The sequence below is a fragment of the Oryzias latipes genome, chromosome 5 (assembly GCF_002234675.1).
Source record: "Oryzias latipes chromosome 5, ASM223467v1".
In the NCBI taxonomy this organism is placed as follows: domain Eukaryota; kingdom Metazoa; phylum Chordata; class Actinopteri; order Beloniformes; family Adrianichthyidae; genus Oryzias; species Oryzias latipes.
Genome location: NC_019863.2, coordinates 3,642,516 through 3,661,908, shown reverse-complemented (window position 1 = coordinate 3,661,908; position 19,393 = coordinate 3,642,516). Strand labels below are relative to the sequence as shown.

At 40.1% G+C, this 19,393-nt stretch overlaps 2 protein-coding genes across 2 annotated transcripts; both read left to right on the top strand.

Moving 5' to 3' along the window:
- Positions 1 to 960: 960 nt before the first annotated feature.
- rab7a (RAB7A, member RAS oncogene family) lies at positions 961 to 10,736 on the top strand. Its single transcript, XM_004068500.4, has 6 exons — positions 961 to 1,302; positions 6,215 to 6,277; positions 7,820 to 7,946; positions 8,102 to 8,320; positions 8,548 to 8,676; positions 9,499 to 10,736. Exons 2-6 carry the CDS (start codon positions 6,225 to 6,227, stop codon positions 9,592 to 9,594), a joined length of 624 nt encoding a protein of 207 aa, XP_004068548.1. The 5' UTR covers positions 961 to 1,302; positions 6,215 to 6,224; the 3' UTR covers positions 9,595 to 10,736.
- Positions 10,737 to 13,329: 2,593 nt separating this feature from the next.
- Positions 13,330 to 19,190, top strand: LOC101157122 (actin-related protein 2/3 complex subunit 4). Its single transcript, XM_004068499.4, has 6 exons — positions 13,330 to 13,553; positions 17,410 to 17,528; positions 17,610 to 17,721; positions 17,831 to 17,926; positions 18,335 to 18,505; positions 18,726 to 19,190. Exons 1-6 carry the CDS (start codon positions 13,551 to 13,553, stop codon positions 18,729 to 18,731), a joined length of 507 nt encoding a protein of 168 aa, XP_004068547.1. The 5' UTR covers positions 13,330 to 13,550; the 3' UTR covers positions 18,732 to 19,190.
- The last annotated feature ends 203 nt before the right edge of the window (positions 19,191 to 19,393 follow it).

The following is a 19,393-nucleotide window of genomic DNA, read 5'->3' as shown; positions in this document are numbered from 1 at the left end:
GACAGGTTTTTTTGTATGGAATCTTTTTTTTGGGTCATAATTCAAAGTAATATGCCATTCTCAATTTACAATTTATTACGCAATTTGATCATGCAACATGAAAATACATGTTGTCATTTACAATTCAATTATTTAGATTTGCAGTAGAATAAGACAATTTTAAAAAAAAAAGGTTAAATAACAACTTCAAGCTTTTTTTTTAAATCCCAAGCTTTCGTCTGCTCCTGATTAAACATGATTTGAATAATAACATACCCATAAATGCAATTTTTAATCTTAATTTTCTTCATTTATGTCCTTTAACATGAAAAAAAAGTCACAAAAACGCATTTTTCATTGGAGTGGGTCTTTAAGCATTCTCAGAACAGCCTTGTGGGACGGTCTGACACAGTTTTGATGGGATTAAAAATGAAAGGTTTGACTTTTTCTCTTATCAATGTGGGTCAGGGTTGACCTCTAGCTTCATAGCCAGGGTTAGAATAGAATAGAATACAATAGAATAGAATAGGTGTTTAATAATCCCTAAGGAAATTTATATTAAAAACTTTATTTTTTGCTAAAGAAAAGAAGAAACAAGCAGACCTTTTAAAATAACTTTATTAACAAATATTCCACATACAAAATACCAAATACAATACTCCACACTGTGTGCAAAAGACGATTTTCACGTTTGCCATGGAAATAAACAAAAATTCAAAAAAACATAATAATAACAATGTAAAACAGGTTAAGCAAAAATAAAACAAAAATAACAAAGGCAAAAGAATCTGTTAAAGTTTCAAAAGAGACCATGTTTCAACTGTTCTAACAGTGTTTTTGTTAGTAGAGGATTTTATACGGTTTACATACAGTACAAGCAAACTTTTTTTTCAGTACAAGCAGACTTTTCTGTCGGAAGCACTGAAGGGATTTTTTTACGTAAACGTCCAACGTCATGACGTCAGACGCACGGTTCTCTAGGAGGAAGTGAAAGGGGAAAACAGAAGCTCGCGCTACTAGCTAGTTAGCTTGCAGGCAGGGAAGTAGTCCAGGAAAGTGCCAAATTTACACAAGAATAGTAGATAACCTGCCCTCGTCATTTTACAGAGCGGGACCGTCTTTGATATTAGTGGAGTAGGAATTACATTTCTTGGGAGAATTTGGAACACGGCGTCTCCGAATTTACGATACTCTGTCTTAACGAATAACAAGATTCCGGCAAAGCTGACATAACCTCGTTAGCCGCCGTCGCTAGCTATCCTGAACAATAACAGCCGGCTCTCATCCGGGAAGGAGTCCGCTCGCTGCTCCGTTAACTTCGAGGTAAGTTGTTGAGACTGCTTTGATATTTTATCTAATCTCCGTTTGTTTGTTGTCTGGTGCACGCGCTGTGACTGACTGAACAGCTACGGCTGATGTCAGGATTTTGGGGAAGCTTGTTGGAAAAACTGAGGCCTGTAGCTTCTGTAGATCGAACTCAGACAGAAGGAGAAATGGGGAGTGGAGCTGAGTGTAGAAAAATACCAAAACCGTCTTCAAAAGCCTTAGTGGAATGGCGTAGATGTGTTTTTCTCAAGCTAATGTTGTTTACCCTAGTGAACTATGGGGGTTTTATGACCTTAAATGTTTTAGCTTGTTGTTCCGATGTCATGGTTTGACAAGTCACCTCGGGAACAAACTGCTGCTTTTCGCTTTTTGTGTGTGTGTGTTACTGACAGCTCATTTTCAGGTTTGGTTTCGTTTCAGACTCTTTGTTCAAGAAGGAAAACCCTCCTTAAATTAACCCAGTCCACTGTATAAAAGTTGAACGAGGTCCATTAAGACTACCCAAAGAGAATATGGTCCAAAAAATCTGTATTAATAGATGCACAACAACATTGAAGCTGACATTTTGAACTAACAAAACCACATTTTCCAACACTTTGTGGACTGGAACTTTATGTTCCTGCTGTTTTTGTTTAAAGATTTTTTACATGAAAAATTGAAACATTTTATCGAGAGTTGGTGCAGTTTCGCTGTAAAAGGCATTAAAGTTACCCCAAAAAAAACAACTTAGCTTTTCTTCAATTGAATTTCATTACTCAGTTGGCTCTTTATTTAAAATAAACGGTTTTACTTTTGGTGTTTAATGATATTTCTACTTCAATGATTTGACTCTTGAGTGGGGTCTAAGCAAATCTATAGTTCAGGTCATTCTACTGTCAAGTATTGTGTAGTTAGAAGTATTTTTGCCACTGGAGTGCTGCGGTTTTTCTGATAAGAAGAGAATTTGAGTCTTGCACTCAACAAAAGCAGCTGGGGTTTTTTGTATTTCCCAAGAATACTTCTAGAATCCACTTTTTTGTTAGAAGTTCTCATTGCTTTAGGTTTGGTCTTGAGCTGATGGCAGGTCATCTGATGATTTAGAAAATTCTTACCCAACAGGTTGGGATGTTTTTACTGCATTAGCTGGAAGCATATTTCCCTCCCATAATGAACGACAACATTGTGTTTTGTTGATAGTGAATGTATTTATTGAATACAGTGTTGGTTAGACCTAATGAGATCCTTTTATTGTGGCAAAAATGCTGCTAAGCATCGGCCTGAAGCAGCTGGTGCTTCTGCCATTTTTACGCTGTAATAGACTTTTTTTGGTTTGTGTCTTAGAAGGCAATAAAGTGACATTCATAAGGAACAGAAATATGAAAGTCTTGAAAAAGAATTCTTCATACAGTTTTCATGGATTTAGGCTTAATGGAAACAGTTTACAGCTAATCCCTGAACAGTGGATCATGTTATTGCTACATTTTCATAATTTCATATATCAAAAGCACACATTTCCAGTTCATTTAGATTCTAAAGCCTGAGTCTGTCGTAAACCTGGCTTTAGGCCTGCATGGTAAAAAGGATTTAGAGTGACTTCATGTTTTTATTTGGTCTTAGTGAAACATGTAGTGCAGGGGTCGGGAACCTTTTTGGCCGAGAGAGCCATAAACGCCAATATTTCTAAATATAATTTCGAAAGAGCCATACAATAATTTAGCGCTCCTTTTCCACACAGAGGCACGGAGACCTAACCTCTTTTAATGTTCTTTATTCTGGTTTGTGCAGACCGTAACAAACAACGTACAACTTGTTGAGCAACTCCTGAATCTCTCCCACCGAGAGCGCTTCTCCACAACTTTTTATTCTCTCGCTGCCTGCCACATCAGCCCTCCCATTTCCCTTATTTGGCCCATAGCTGAACCCCATTGGTCCAACCCCCCCCAATGACAAGCTGAGCGACACAACTAAGGGCCAATCAGAATGAACTCCTGAACTTAGAACGCGACCCAACAACAGTCAAACTCAGTCCGCTACAATATGTTTAAAACTAAAAATACAAGTGAATGTGTGCATTTGATGTATTTTCAACATTTTTAAATTATAATAAGTCTGTGGATTCTTTTCAATAACACTGCTATGCTGTTGCTAGTAAATGATGAGCATTTCTTATCATTAATGCGACTTCTGATGCTGCATTGTTTTGCTGATGCTCTTGTAGTCTGGCTGATAAGATGTGAGATTGAGCTTCATGCAGGCGTTGAGACTTCCGTCGGTTAGACGAGATCGTACATTGGTCTTAATGTTCTTAAGATGTGAAAAGGACTGCTCACATGCGTACGTGGAGCCAAACATCGTCAATACAGCAACACTCACACGCTGCAGTGTGAAGAATGTGACAGGCAGCGCGTTCCAAGTTTTGAGAATCAGCTGGTCTGCGGGTTGAAGTTTTTTTATTTCTTCCCACTTGTGTTGGCTCGCCAGCTCCGCTTTCTGTCGTTCAAGTCTTTCCAGATCTTCATTCAGTGACTTGAACTTATTCACCCACAAGTCTGAGGCCTTCAGGTCAGCAGCTTGTAGCTCAAAATCTCTGACAGAGACACCGGGGATGTAACTCAAGTCCGTGATGTCCACAGCGCACTCATGTGGATGGGTGATGAACTTAAAAAGAGGAGTGCGCTCGCGAAATTCTCCAAAGCGCGCTTTGAATGACTGCAGGAGATTAGATGTGAAGCCTGCTAGCTGCTGAAGATGAAGATGTCGATCAGGGTCACTTGCTATGCATGCATCTTTAAATTCTGCCAGTTTTTCAAAGTGCAGTAAACGACCCGTTTCAATGTCGGCGATGAAGAGTTCCAGCCTGTTTTCAAATGCAAACACTGCTTGTTGCAGGGAAAAGATTGTATTTCCAACGCCTTGCATTTTTACATTGAGGTGGTTTAAATGTCCAGTCATGTCCACGAGATAATAGAACTTCAGGAGCCACTCCGTGTCAGCTAACTCAGGATGCTCGACATTTTTCCTTTCAAGAAAAGTCCGGATTTCGCTCAGACAAGCCGCAAAACGGCTGAGCACCTTCCCCCTTGACAACCAACGCACGTTGCTGTGCAAAAGCAGACCAGGATAACTGTTCCCAACTTCCTCCAGCAGAGCTTTAAACTGGCGATCATTTAAAGCTCGGGCAACAATAAAGTTGACCACCCGAACGACCAGTGACATCACCTCGCCAAGCTGCTCGCCACACATCTGAGCACAAAGCGCCTCCTGATGTAGGATGCAGTGAAAACTTAGGATGCGTCTCTTTTCATGTTCACGAAGAAGCGCAACAAATCCTCTGTTTTTCCCCACCATGCACGGAGCACCATCAGTGCACACCGAAACAAGTTTGTCCATCGGTAGATTCTTTTCTTTAGCAAACTCATTGAAGGATTTAAATAAATCCTCCCCTCTTGTTGTCCCTTTCAGTGGCAAAACAGCAAGACTTTCCTCACGTATTGTGTCACCAGCAACATACCTTGCAATCACGCTGAACTGGGATAAATTGCTCACGTCTGTTGACTCATCCAGAGCGAGAGAAAAAAACTGTGCCGCATTTAGGTCCTTCACTTGTGTCGCCTCAATTTGATTTGACATCATGATGGTCCGATCGTGAACAGTTCTTGCAGACAGAGGCATGTCTTTTATCTGTTTTATTATCTTGTCTTTATCCGAAAAGTTGGCATAAAGTTCATTGGCAACATCAAGCATGAAAGATTTGGCAAACTCCCCATCTGTAAATGGCTTTCCGTTTTTTACAATTGCCAAAGCAGCAGCAAAACTAGCCGAATTCCCGTCACCTTGTTGGGTCCAAACACGTAGTTGCTGCTGGCTAGCTTCCACTCTGGACAGTAGCTCTTGACATGCTTTTTTTCTGCTGTCGCCCGCAGGATATTTCGATGCAAATGCAGCATGACGTGTGTCGAAGTGTCGTTTGATATTTGACCTTTTCATTGATGCAATTTTATCACTGCATATAAGGCACATTGCAGAACCTGCTCTCTCCACAAAGGCAAATTCATCTGTCCAATCCTGCTGAAACGTACGATACTCATCAACTTTTTTTCTTTTAGCCATCTTTAGCCTCAAAAGGTTTCTAAAGTTAGTTAGCAACAATGCGAGTTCACGGTAAGCCGTTGAGCGGACCCTTTTGCGCATGCGCACATCGTCCCGCTATTTTACGACATAAAATACGGCAATCCCACTTGAACAGTGTTTCTGCCTCATCTGCGTTGTCTATACTATAGGATTGATAAATAATTAGACAGCATGATATGTATTTTTGCCACTTTCACACTGAAATGACTGTGAACCCGCCTCTAGTTGCCGGTGACAGTCGCCGGTGACAGTCACTGGTCCGCGCATGTGCAAAGCAGTCTACTAAAACATTTTTCGTCTGCGAGCCATATGTGGCCATCAAAAGAGCCATATATGGCTCGCGAGCCATAGGTTCCCGACCCCTGATGTAGTGTGATGACACAGGTCTAACTCTGCATTTCCAAATAAACCCTGTCGTGATTCCATCCTTTAGTAAACTGATGCACCGTAAAAAAAAAAAAATTGGTTCTTTTATAGTTGTAATCTCATTAGGAGGGTAAGATTGAAAGGGTTTCCTATAGAATTCATATACGTCTGCATATGTGTGCCCGTAAAAAAAGGGAGGGCAGGCGGAGGAGTGATGGGATCCTCGTGATTTTTTTTTTTCTCCTGCCAGCAGCTGAAAAATCACATGACTGGAATGAAAAGCCTTCAAACCTCTGATGTAAACCATGAAAACCATGCTGGTGTTTGTGCAAACTGTGATCAATCCTCTGTGCTTTAGAGTGGATTTCACCCTTTTTGAGAAATTCTTAGACAAATAAAACAAAATAATTAATGATGGTTGTGTTCTTTGTAGCTGTGGAAACATGACTTCTAGGAAGAAAGTGCTGTTGAAAGTCATCATCCTGGGAGATTCTGGGTGAGTGTTTTTTAATCTGCATGTTAAACTGTTGGTTGATGTTTTTGGTCTATAAAAACATTTAGAAAAGCATCTTGTGTACTTTATTAGTTAGCCATACTTTGGTGTGTTTATTGGTGTCAGTTCAGTGGAACTAAATGAAAGCAGTTTCTTTATGCTCTGCTGCTTCCTTGATGGGAGGAGCCATGGCATAAACTGTCGCTAGGCAGACTGAAGCATTAGTGGCTTCAAATATAGAAGGATTTTTTAATCTATTTATTACATCATACTTTTTATTGAAATGTTCCCCTATTTTCGCATATTAGTGTTTGAATTACAACACAGTTTTAGTCCTCTTGTTTTGAGCACACTTGAAACGGTCTATTTCAGTTTTTTAACTTCTTTCTGAAAACAACGTGATTATAGTTACAAACATCCTGTTATGTTTCAAATCTAGGAAATGAAACTTTATTATTATTTAATCCGAGTGTTTTTCTGCTTTTCAGAACACAATTGCCTTCTATTTTTAAATGACGTTTATTCTTAGCACCATGATTGTTGGGGCTGTGCTGTGGTGTCTGTCCTCACAGTGTTTGCTCGGTGACTTTGGCCAAAACGAACCGTTAACTTCCCACAGTTTTGTCACAAATGCAAAGCTGCTCCTCAAACATCTTCTCACATTGATGGTCCATCTGTTATTGTGGCATCACCTTTTCATAGCTACACTCCATTTCACTTACAATGATGACAAAAAACATACAGCAATAAGACTGTGGATTGTTACTCACAGATCAAACCACTTTTCTTCCTCTTTATTATGAATTCATCTGAACAGTTGCTGTATGTTTGTATTTTTACTGGATGTATACAAATTGAAATAATTATTTAATCACTAACATTTTTATCTTTTTTTAAAACAGGAAAGCAGAATAAGCGAAACATAACAGACAAAAACACAAAGATATAGAAGGAAACAGTGTTTATCCCTTTAAACCAAATCCCACTCAAATGTTTTTCTGTCAACTTCCTGGTTACCTTTAGCAGTAAACAAAACATAAACCTGGCTGTTGTTTTGGATCATTGTAAATGGTAAATGAAGACACTGGAGCTTTATTTACTTTCAGGAACAGTATCACATACGGTTTCTGTTTGTTCTGCATTTTAGAGCAATCATTTCATTGTTTGAAGTGGATTTCTACTACACTCTACTAGATTGATAAAGATTACGAATCAGCGGCGTGAAATATTTCATATTTATGAATATCCAAGTCTTCTGATATTCATTATAGCCTTATACATTCATATGTTTAATGTTAAAACTGTAAAATCCTTATTTTTATTACAAATGTTTTGTTTCACTCTAAAGAATTAATTATCAATTTTGTATCCTCATATCCCATTTTTAAAATTCTATTTTTTTAATTTAAAAGCCTGTGCAGTATTTTTATACCAGTCTGAAAACAAAACTTGTCTTGATTTTATTAAAATCACATCGACCATTTTTTAAGACCCTATCTCCTAAAGTTTTATTATTTTTTATTTTTTTTGCCTTGTCTTTTTCAGTGTTGGAAAGACTTCACTAATGAACCAGTATGTGAATAAAAAATTTAGCAACCAGTACAAAGCCACAATAGGAGCCGATTTCCTGACCAAGGAGGTGATGGTGGATGACAGACTTGTAACAATGCAGGTAGAGTTGCAGCTGGAAGCCTCTGTGTGTGTGGGGGGGTGTGTGTGTGTGTTACACTTGAAGCCACATTTAAATGTTTTTTTTTTCTATTTGATGCCGATGCATTTAAGACATTTATTCTTGCTGAACGTTTTTTCTTTGCTGTCATGATCCAGATCTGGGACACGGCTGGCCAGGAGAGGTTCCAGTCACTGGGTGTAGCTTTCTACCGGGGAGCAGACTGCTGCGTCCTGGTTTTTGATGTGACCGCGCCCAACACCTTCAAAACGCTCGACAGCTGGAGGGATGAGTTTCTAATCCAGGCCAGCCCCAGAGATCCCGAAAACTTTCCCTTCGTGGTTCTAGGCAACAAGATCGATCTGGAGAACAGACAGGTGCTTATCTGGTTCAGACTTGTGAGACACAGACCAGGACTGGAGTCCATGAAATAACACAGCAGCAGTGTAGATTACTGATAGCCCGACTTTATGATTCTTACCTTGGCCATACCATGAAAGTGAACACTATTTAGATACTTTATTTAGTCCAAATAATGTAATTTAGTAACTTCATAAAATGAAAAACCTTCCTAATCCTTGTTCATTTATCTCTGTGCACCCAGGTGACCACCAAACGGGCTCAGGCGTGGTGTCAGAGTAAGAACAACATCCCTTACTTTGAGACCAGTGCCAAAGAAGCCATTAATGTTGAACAGGCATTCCAGACAATCGCACGCAACGCCCTCAAACAGGTCAGTCACAGCTCGTGTCAATGATTACAGCTGCTTTTCCTTTCAAAATCTTTTTAACCCTCAACACCAATTTTCTTCTGGGCTTTTAAAGTTCATTTGATTTGTTTGTTTTTTGTTGCATGTTCATTCTGGGTTGCAGCAATTAACAGCAGCTAAAAGGAAAAACATGGAAGTAAACTATTAAATTTAAAAAGCAGCCAAATCTGACCCCCATGGGTTCTCCGGGGTTAGAATCCTTTTAATATCTCTTTGGATTATATATGCAATAATGATAATTGAATGAGTTGAAGCAGTGATTTGACGGTGGGTTAAAATGTATAAATTATGGATAAAACTGGTTCTGTGTGGGTCAAGAACTTGCAAATGACCTTGTTTCATAAATTCCACCAGAACATGTAACAAAATCAATCATCAAATAAATATCAATAACCAGGTGCTTTCACTTTTTATTCACAACCTTCCAAATATTTTCTGAAAAAAACTTTCCACTGGCCAACAACAGGCAAAAAAAAAACATTTACTTGGTGTCTCATCTGTGGTAGAAGTTCATCAATGTGAGGCTTTGAGCTCAGCAAATCCTCAGGCTTGAATGAAGGTGATGATTTGTTTATCTTCCTTGAAGACGCATGGATTCAATGTGAAAACAATGCATTGTGGGATTTGTAGTGCATTAGTAGCACATGTGGGTCAGCTCTAGTAGTAAACCGTTATAATCAAGCAGCTCAAAAATGATAACGTTGTGGACTGAACCTACGCTGAATTTGACATATGAGCGTGCTTTTTAATCTTCTTTTTTTTGTGTGTTTGTGTGTCGTGTCACAGGAGACAGAAGTCGAGCCGTATCCCGACTTCCCCGAGCCCATAAAACTGGATAGAAATGACCGAGCTAAAGCTTCTGCAGACAGCTGCAGCTGCTGAGGGAGAACTGGGACCGTCTTTTCACGTGAAACATCCCGCCATCACCTCCACCTCGCTCCTAGGGAAAGAACTTTCCCACCGGTCTTCCTCTTTCACACAGCTCTTCACTCTTACTGTCACAATCCCTTCACGCATTTTGTTGCACATGGATGTATCTCTCCACATTTGGTACACAAACTAAGACATTTCAGTGTTTTCCTTTTAATATGTAAACAAGTCCAGTGTCCAAAGAACACACAAGAAGGATAACGCCCCCTCATTGCAAATGAACTGCTGATTTCTGCTCCATGTGTCAGGCGGGACCCTTACAGACAAGGCCAGGTTGGGGGCTCGTGTTCAAAGAGTGCAATCTGGGTGGACTGACCGTTTGTGAGATGATGTTGGCTAATTGCAGCATCCCAAGTATCACTTCTTTCGCTTTTTTTTGCCAATTTCCTAGATAAAATATGACAAAATATGTAGTTGATGATGCCATTTTTGAACTAATATAAAGAACTTTTTCCTCCCTTTGTTTTTTTTTTTGTGTGTGCACTTTTTGCCTTTAAATGTTATGCCATGGGGGGGGGATTGGATGATTTTGGGCAACATCTTCAATTGCAGTTTTCAGAAAGTTACCTTCCTTCATCGATCGATCGGTTCCCCTTTTCAAACACTAGTGATTGTAAGTCCTCTCCCCCGTTGAAGTCGAATTGAACTGCCTCGTACTCTCTTAAGTAAACGTTGACACGGCGCTCACTGTGCAAAATGTTCTTTCTCTGAAACAATGATTTTCTTTTTTGCCTTTTATGTAACATTGCTTGTACTGCTTCTATTACCGCTGTATGTGTTCTGTCTCTGATCAGGCATCTCTGTGCATCAAAACAACAAAAAAAGACAGAATGCATCACCAACAGCATCAATCTGAAGTCTTTGTCATTGCTGTTCAATCTATCTGCTTGTAGCTCAGGTTGGCAAGTACATATTTTTAACAGATTGTGTATTATGGTGTATAGACGGCAAAGAATTAAACTAAAATCTTTCTTCTGTCTTTCCATTTAAACAAATGATTTGACTTTCGGCTCTGGTTTTGCTCTTTACAGAAAACTTTACTGCAATGCCAATGATGTTGTGGAAGAAACAATAAAACTCTTGAATAAATCAAAGGTTTTGCATTATTTGTCTCAAATTTGGTGTCAGTGTTGGTGACGCCTCAGTGGTAAAGCTTAGGTGTTCCATTATTTTGCTTGCCTGTCAAGGGTTTGAACATGTGTTCTTTCAGCATGATCAACCAACTGAGAGGGAGTTGACTGTAAGAGCTCTTGTTTTCTGAGCCCTTAAAGACCTACTCTGGTGAAAATGGTGTTTTGGTTTTTTTAACACGTCCTTGTGGCATTTTTCTGATGATGGAGGACAGATATCAAGCAAATTAGCATCAATTTACACTTCTGAGTTATTTCTTTACTTAAATTGTTGTGAATCGGAAGCAGACAAAAAAGGCAGTTTGAAAAAAAATTGTATTTATGTAGAAAATAAACTGGGCGGAGCCACAAGCTCCCTGCTCCGCTCCATTCTGATTCATCCTCTTGCAGACAAATAGATCCATGAACGTCTTTGTTTTCCTCGTCTGAGCTGGAATCTGGGTCTAAACTGAATGGCTGGATAAATTGAATATTGCTCACCATTTTTGCTGCACTGCTGATGTTAGGTTGGGTTTGTGAGAGGCTGTTGGCCAGCAGGAGAGCATGTAAAAAAAAAAGGCTTGATGGAAAGCCTTTCGCCATGCCAACAGTCCCGCCCAAAACTCAGAAGTGAATTTCTAATGAGCTCGTGCCAATCTGAAGAAACTATGACCTAGAAAACGACAGTTTTTTCTTTTTTTTTTGTAATTGTGGCCTAAAACAGCCTGATCATGATTCAGAGACCACTGGGAATGATTTGAAAATAGATCAAAAGATGATCAGAGTGGAACTTCAAGAAAAACTCAATTCATGTTGCTTCAAAGCATTGTGAGCACTCTGGTGAAAGCCTTGGCAGCTTCCTCACCCAGAGATCTCCCTCCAGTAGACCATAGTAAGGAAGCCCTCGATGGAGTCCTTCCACCAGCCCAAAATACCACAGTTGAAGTCAACAGTTCCCCATTTGCACCGAAATCAGAGCTGGCAGAAGACTACTTCCTCATCCTGAGGCGTCCAACCAACAGTCGGTCTTCATGACGTTGCCAAACCCCTCAGAGGACAAAGTTTTTAGCCCCACAACTGTCATTTTGGACCGCCAGAACCTGTCAGTTGTTACCACAAACCATTCAGGCTTGGCAGGTTTTCAGCGGACAGGATTCCTCTCTTCTGGCAAACGTTTGGGTCTGCTTCGTCTTCCTGTCCCTCTCTTTACCTGGGGGTCCAAGACACACAGCTGAAGTTCACCCAAGATGACTACAACTTTGAGCGTCGGGCCCCTGCTCAGAGGGTCTTGGTGTCACGTGCACTGGCAACACCGTTATGTTTGAACATGTTGTTGGTTATGGACACGCCATGAGTAGTCCAACAACAGAAAACCGCTCCGATCAGGAAAATCGTCCTTTCCAATCACACCTTCCAGATGCATCCGTTAATGCCCAAGCAGGCATCGAGGTCCTCCAGGAGGACAATGGAGTCCCCCGTGGGACAATTTTCATTACCCCTCCTAGAGACACGAACAAGGACGAGACAAACTACTATTTGGCCCGTCAGAGAATTATCCCGGTCCCAAAGAGACAACCCTCTGCTCCGTCTCCACAGGTAGGCTTGCTCCAACATTTGTTTCTGTTGGGGTTTTGTTTGTTGCTGACTTACACATTAGTGTTGCACTTAAAAAAAAAAAAGAAATTTTTTGGAAATGGTTTGTGGGATTTTTTTTTGTTTAGGCTACTTTTTTCAAATTTGTTTTGTCTTGTTTTTTGTTTAGACCAAAAGGCCGTTGACCTTTAAATGAGTGTTGCCCTTTTTGTTGCTGCTGGCCATAGAAAAGGATTAAGCCTTTCTGTGTTATTCCGGTGAAGCTGCTTTTCTCTTTTCCTTTATTTTGTTGTTTCTCAATGTCAGCTCTTCACATTCAGACTGGCCTTCTGTCACAGCAATAAGACGTTGATATTTCAGTTTTGAAGCCTCAGTAAAATAAAAAAAAGCCCAAGTTTATTCCAAAGCCTTTTTAAAAATTTTGCTTGAATATTTTTTTAATCTAAATTCTGTTATTTCAGATTTTGGAGTGCATCTACTGATCCTTTCTTATTTTCTAGCAGTTTTTTGTAGTTAGTGCAATTTTTTTATTTATTTTTCTGCCGAGTCAAATTAGAAGATTCAGTTACGAGCTCTTTGTTCTGGTATTGCCATAATTACCTTCCTCTCATATTGTTATGCACTTTCCCCCCTAAATCTATACTAACAATCAGACGTAAGACAAAAGGCCAGGAAAACACTTAGAAGAAAAAAGTCCAGCTAAGCACAAACGCTGCAGCAAAAAAGCATTATGACATGGACATCTGTCCTCTTTTTATTAAATATATTCAAATTCAAATACGGTGGAACCGGCACACCAACAATCAACATTTACTATCTAGAGGTTTATGATCTTATTATATATAGAAAAAAATTGAACCAAACAAGAAATTGGCTTTTTAATAAGTCTTTTAAGAAAAAAAAAAGTCTATTGGTGGATCATTTCCTTGTGGTGTCCACACCTCCAAAAAAATAAAACTTCATTGGTTCCAGGTGTCATCTATAAAAATAGAAACTTTTTTAAACAAATCAGACTGACAGAGAAAAGTGTCTTTGTGGAAGGACAGCACAGGAAACTCCAAAAATCCAAACAGTAAACGTTAGACCAAAGCATTTGCATTCGTTTGGTAAAACCTTCGTCTGGATTCGTTTATTTCCGGAAAGCTCTCGGAAGGCGCCGCCGCAGCTGCTACTTCCGCCTTCAGTCGCTTCTCCAGAGACTTCAAAATGGTAAGAAAATATAGACGCAGAAACACTAAAACCACCTCCTATGTCTGGATTTATTTTCTTGAAATGTTGTTGCTCGATAATTGTCTTTTTTTTTTTTACTCATGAAAGGAACGCAGTTCCCATTTCCTCGGCATTGAGGGTAGCTATTAGCCGACAATAGCTGTTCGTTTTGATTCCAGTCAGCTAAGCTAACACCCACCGTGACCCCCGCTCTTTTAATGTGGACTCTTCCCATTTCTATGTTAAAAGTTGCTGCTAAACGCCGTTCTGCAGAACAAGGAACCCTAAATCTGAATTTAAAGACCAACCATCAGTGCCAGTTTAGGTGCTGTCCATATTAATTTGACATCTGGTGAACTATATCGCTTATTTTTGTGAACATGTTATGGATCTGGTGTCCTTATGATGGAACCGGAAGTTGTGAAAAATCAGATCGAATCTGTTCTCAAGATCCTTCATATGTGATAAGAGGGATTCATCCTCTAAAAATCCTCCTGACGTGTTCACAGGATCTTTACAAGTGTCATATTTTAAAATTATGAGGTACAGCACTAGTTTGTGTTACCAAGGATGGAAAGTGCTTTATAAATCAATAGATTTAATTTTAGAGAAAAATCCTAGTGTACTATGCTGTGTACAGTAAAATTCAGACAGAATAAAAAATACCACTTTTGTAAGGACACCCGGTCTAATATGTTTAAAATATTATTCGCTGTGCCAACATTGTCTGTTGGACAAATCTTTATAAGATAGTCTACATCAGTGTTTTTCAACCGGTGTGCCGCGGCACACTAGAGCGCCGTGGGAGATGGTCAGGTGTGCCGTGGGAAATTGCCCTCATTAACTGATCTAAAAACATTTTCCATCTCCAGGATATCAGCTCTGTGTTCATCCAAACAGGCCCTGATAAAACACAGAGTAGTTAGGAATATGAAAGATCATAAAATACTTTTTTCTTTCTGTTTATTTGATTCTATTAAAGACATTTTGATAAGAATGACGGTACCGCGATTTAGCCGTAGCTTCAGCTCTGTTTTCTGAAAAGTCCCGCCCCTTTCAATGTCTCCACCAATCATTCTTGGAGTCTTAATCATACGTCATCAGTCTGACCAATCAGAAGTGGTTAAAGTCTTCACTTCCTTGTTCCATTTCTGCTCATAAAGTCTCTCAGTTCCAACAAAAATACCAGCTAAAGCTCGTCTTTAGCCGTGTAGTTTCCACAGAGTCCGGTATCAGACCGTGGAACAAGTGAACAAAACAATGAATCTCAGATAAGGGAGTCTGTCTGGCATCACTACATCTCCCATGATGCATTGGGTTAAAGTGACAGCATTTCAGCGCACAATGAGTCTTCCTTGTTAAACGTCTTGAAACCACAACAAACACACATCAAACCGTTTTTAAATCTTCTAACTTAACTTTTATTACATCTTTTAGAAAAAACAGCTGCAGCTTCCAGCTTTTTCTGCCACAATGATCACAAAATGCATGTGAGATTGCAGAGGGGCTGAAGATCAATACAGACCAGGAGTTTCTCCTTTTTATTTGGATGCTGGTGTGCCGCCGGATTTTTGTCAAGGTTAAAGTGTGCCGTGGCTCAAAAAGGTTTAGAAAAACACTGATCTACATACATTTTTTTAGTCTGTTAGGGGAAAAAAACATGGCTGGTTGGTTTTTATACAGTTACATTTATGTTTTTAGTTAAATTTTCTGGATTCTCAGGTCCAAAAGAACAAAACAAATCAGATAAACAAGTTTACACATGGGTTGAAACCAGATTGCGGGGTAAAAAGTTGTATGTAAATCACATTTCTTAAAATCAAAATTACTTCCATGTTCATGAAAGGAAAATATTTATCTTCCGTACTTCAAACCGTTTGATACCTTCACAAATGAGATTGTTGGTTTGTGTTAAAGCGCTGATTACCATTTTCTCCAAATAGTTAAACATTTTTGTGAGTTGTCTCCCCTCACAGAGACGGTGTTACATTTGAAAAGCCTCTGCTCCAGAGCATCGATGTCCAGCCTGTTCACGATGGCTAAAACGTTTGTCCTTAGATCAGGAAAATGATTGTACTTCTCTCTCCTTTTTGCTTCATTAATGTATAACTTCTTAATTACAGCAATATTGTTTTTATTGTTAAAATAAGCTCCTGTAATAAGGACTATCACTAGCTGCATTTCCATGGTTGACCATGAAATTGCATAAATTGGATTTGCGGTAGTAAATTCTCTTAATGGAGACACGACAATTACAAAAAAAAACTTGTATTTACCGAAAAAAAAGTTTGCACATCATCGTGGGATGCACCAGAAAAAGTACAGTGAAAGTCATCAGACGTTGAGTTTGTCATCTGAAATTGTTGGATCCTCTGCAAAATCACCAACCACCATTTCCCAAAACGGCCTCAACCGTAGTCGCTCCCACGTGTAAGGAGCTCGCCGCTCCATGGCCTGAAGAAGACGCCGGCGTCTCCTTGGATGGATGATGATGAGGGCTAGTGCCGTGGCAGAAATGCAGTGGTTCACATAGGGGTGTGACGATAACCGCATCACAAAAGTAACTTTTTTTTTTAAAGTTCTGCCTATGGTGCGTGATTGGAACTATAATAAACACACTAAACACGTTCATCTTTGCTGGTAATTTACTTTCTCTGCTAGTCCTGTGTTCAGACTTTAAGGGTTTCTGGGGGAAACCTTTTATTAATGTTCTCCTTCACTCCCTGCACCGCGCCTCTCTCTCCCTCTACGCTGCACGTGGTGCGCTCCCTCTACTCACACACACACGCATGCGGTTTCAGCAGCACACAAACACATCCTCATTCTACAACAGAGGTTTGTGTCTCGCGAGGAAATACGACAAATTTACTGCATTCTAAGTATTAATTTCCATCGTATTGATTCCCATTACAAGCTGCGTGCGTTCTTGAGTGCGCAACACGGCCGCCCACCAGAGGATTTTGTGTATTTGGGGGGGGTACTACTGTTTTCAGTCACTCCATTACACCAAACATTAACGTGCGCTGTTAGATTTCCATGAATATCACTTCATGTTTTGTTTGGGAACTATTTTGTGGAGGGCAAAGTTTCGTGTCTGTGTAAATAAAGGCGGAGCCTCCTGCGCCGCCTTCTTCATGGGTGTCAGGCTTCATAGGAACCGGAAAGGTGACAAAGTGTCTGCATTCTGTTTATTACTGGGCAATATATGATATTCTGAGAAGATGTCTGTACCAGAGAGCACAGGTGAAGCCTTGCATGCAGCTAGAGAGCAGAAGAATCAACACGCACCCCCAACACACGTGTGTGCTCCTTCCTCCTACACATATAGCGCGCTGACACACACACACACACACACATAGTCATTCTACAACATTCTCAGTCAATATATATAGTTAGTTAATTAGTTAGATAGGTAGTAGTTAGTTCTTACTGTCATTTGTCAATAAAGAATACTGCATTGTAACTGTATTCATTTGCGCCTCGGCTGCCGGGGGATTTTGTGTTTGGCGCCCCCTGCTGGTTGCTCACAGCGGTGATCAAAAATCCCACACCGTCACAGCTCTAGGTTTACATCCGTCGCCATGTTTCTGAACGACTTATCGCTGGAGTTGGTTTCTGTTTATTCCATTTATGATTTAAAGGAAACCGTGTAATTGCCAAATTGTGACAAAGTTCTGTGCATGTGTGATGGAGACGCAGCTACTGATGAATTCATGAATGTCCGTTACTTGATCTGCTTCTGTTTTCCACCAAGCCTCACCTGCAATTGTTGTCTTAAATCTGAGTTCAGGGAAGACCTGCACTGTTATGTGGAACAAGACTCGTTTACATGTAAATTCTTGTTTCCCACCATCAGACGGCCACTTTGCGTCCTTATCTGAATGCTGTGCGTGCCACGCTGCAGGCGGCGCTCTGCCTGGAGAATTTCTCCTCGCAGGTCGTGGAAAGACACAACAAGCCAGAGGTGGAAGTCAGGTACAGCTAGCAATGCTTGTGTGAGAGTTTACTTCCCTAAGTCATGACTGGAACAAACATCTTTACTGGTGTTTCTTTTAGGAGCAGCAAAGAGTTGCTCCTTCAACCTGTCGTCATCAGCCGTAATGACAAGGAGAAGGTTTTAATTGAAGGCTCCATCAACTCTGTTAGGGTCAGCATCGCTGTCAAGCAGGTCAGTCCTGGTTCTGTCTTGGTTCTGCTCGTCATTTTGAGCCTGTGGTTCAACAGCCGGTGAACTGTAACCTGTTTTAAATCACGTTTTCTTCATATTATATTTGTAGGCGGATGAGATCGAGAAGATTCTGTGCCACAAGTTCATGCGATTTATGATGATGAGAGCGGAGAACTTCTTCATCCTGAGGAGGAAACCAGTGGAGGCAAGTGCAGCTGAAAGTCTCCCATTCAAGCTTTAAGGGGCCTATATCATGCAAAATCCATTATTTTGGCGCTTTTAAATATATTCTAATGTAAATTACACTAAAAACCCCAAAGCGTTACTTTGATCCGTTCACACATGTCTGAATTAAAACCTGCTCTTGAGCACCAGCCCCTCCCAATCCACAAAAAAGCTAGCGGGTTCTCACATTGTGACATCACAAAGTGATGGCGGGATGCTGACTCAGCCTTTTACTTTCTGTGCACATCCATCTTTGCAAATGTTGGGATGTTGTCGTCTCTTTTTGGTTGGATGCATTTGCGCTTGCAGGTTTGGATTCTTCGGATGGTCAGATGGTGAAACGGCTCAGTGTGATGAAGGTCTGAACCCCTGTCTCCTTTCTCTGCAGGGTTACGACATCAGTTTTCTCATCACCAACTTCCACACAGAGCAGATGTACAAGCACAAACTGGTGGATTTCGTCATTCATTTCATGGAAGAAATTGACAAAGAGATCAGTGAAATGAAGCTGTCCGTCAATGCGAGGGCCCGCATCGTCGCCGAGGAGTTCCTGAAGAATGTGAGTACAAAGTTCATCACATTGTGGATGGCTGGAAAAAAACACATTTTTGTTTGAACTTAGAATTAGATAATATGAATAAATATAATTTTTATAACTTAAAGACAATTAGGGTGACAGATATGGAGTGACTGTAGTAATGTATTCATGATGAAGATGAATAAAAAAATCATTTGTTCTGTCCAAGTCTTCCATTTCCAGTTTGATTGTTTTTTTACAGTTCTGAGAGGAAATCCTGCACCACATTCCTGTCGAGCTCTTGTCGGTCACAGAGGAGGCTTTGGATCCCAAACCAGATCAGTGCCAATGTGATCAGTCAAGAGAAGAATCAGAGGACGTACAGTAAGACTGTAAAGGAGGAAAAACTCCTGTGCTCCAAATATTGATGGCTTTACGTGACGAATGTTCACCGCAAACTTCATTCCTGCCTCTGGGACGTTCGGGGCTTTAGAAGGAAAATGGTTTGAATATTCTAGAGCACAAATATTTAACGTAAAAAAAAAAAGAACATATATGAACATGTATATATTATATGCATATTAAAGTCCTTTTTTTGCTATGTTTTGTTACCATGAACCTCAAATCACGAAGGCAATCAGTGACGCGTTTTAGTTGGCCGGGACATGCGTTCAGTTTGGTTGTTTGCTGGAATTGAAGACGATGAAAATAAAAAGTGACACTCTGACATGTTTTGTTTTAATCAACAAAAATATTTCACGTTTATTTACTTTCACAGCTGCAGACAGAAATGCTGTTTACATTTAGCTCAAACACACACAATGGAGGGAAAAGCATCGCGTAAAAAACTGGTGGTTTTAATTTGATTTGGCAGATTAAAAAAAGTATTGATCATAGTACCTGAGATGACATGCGGACACAGATTTATCC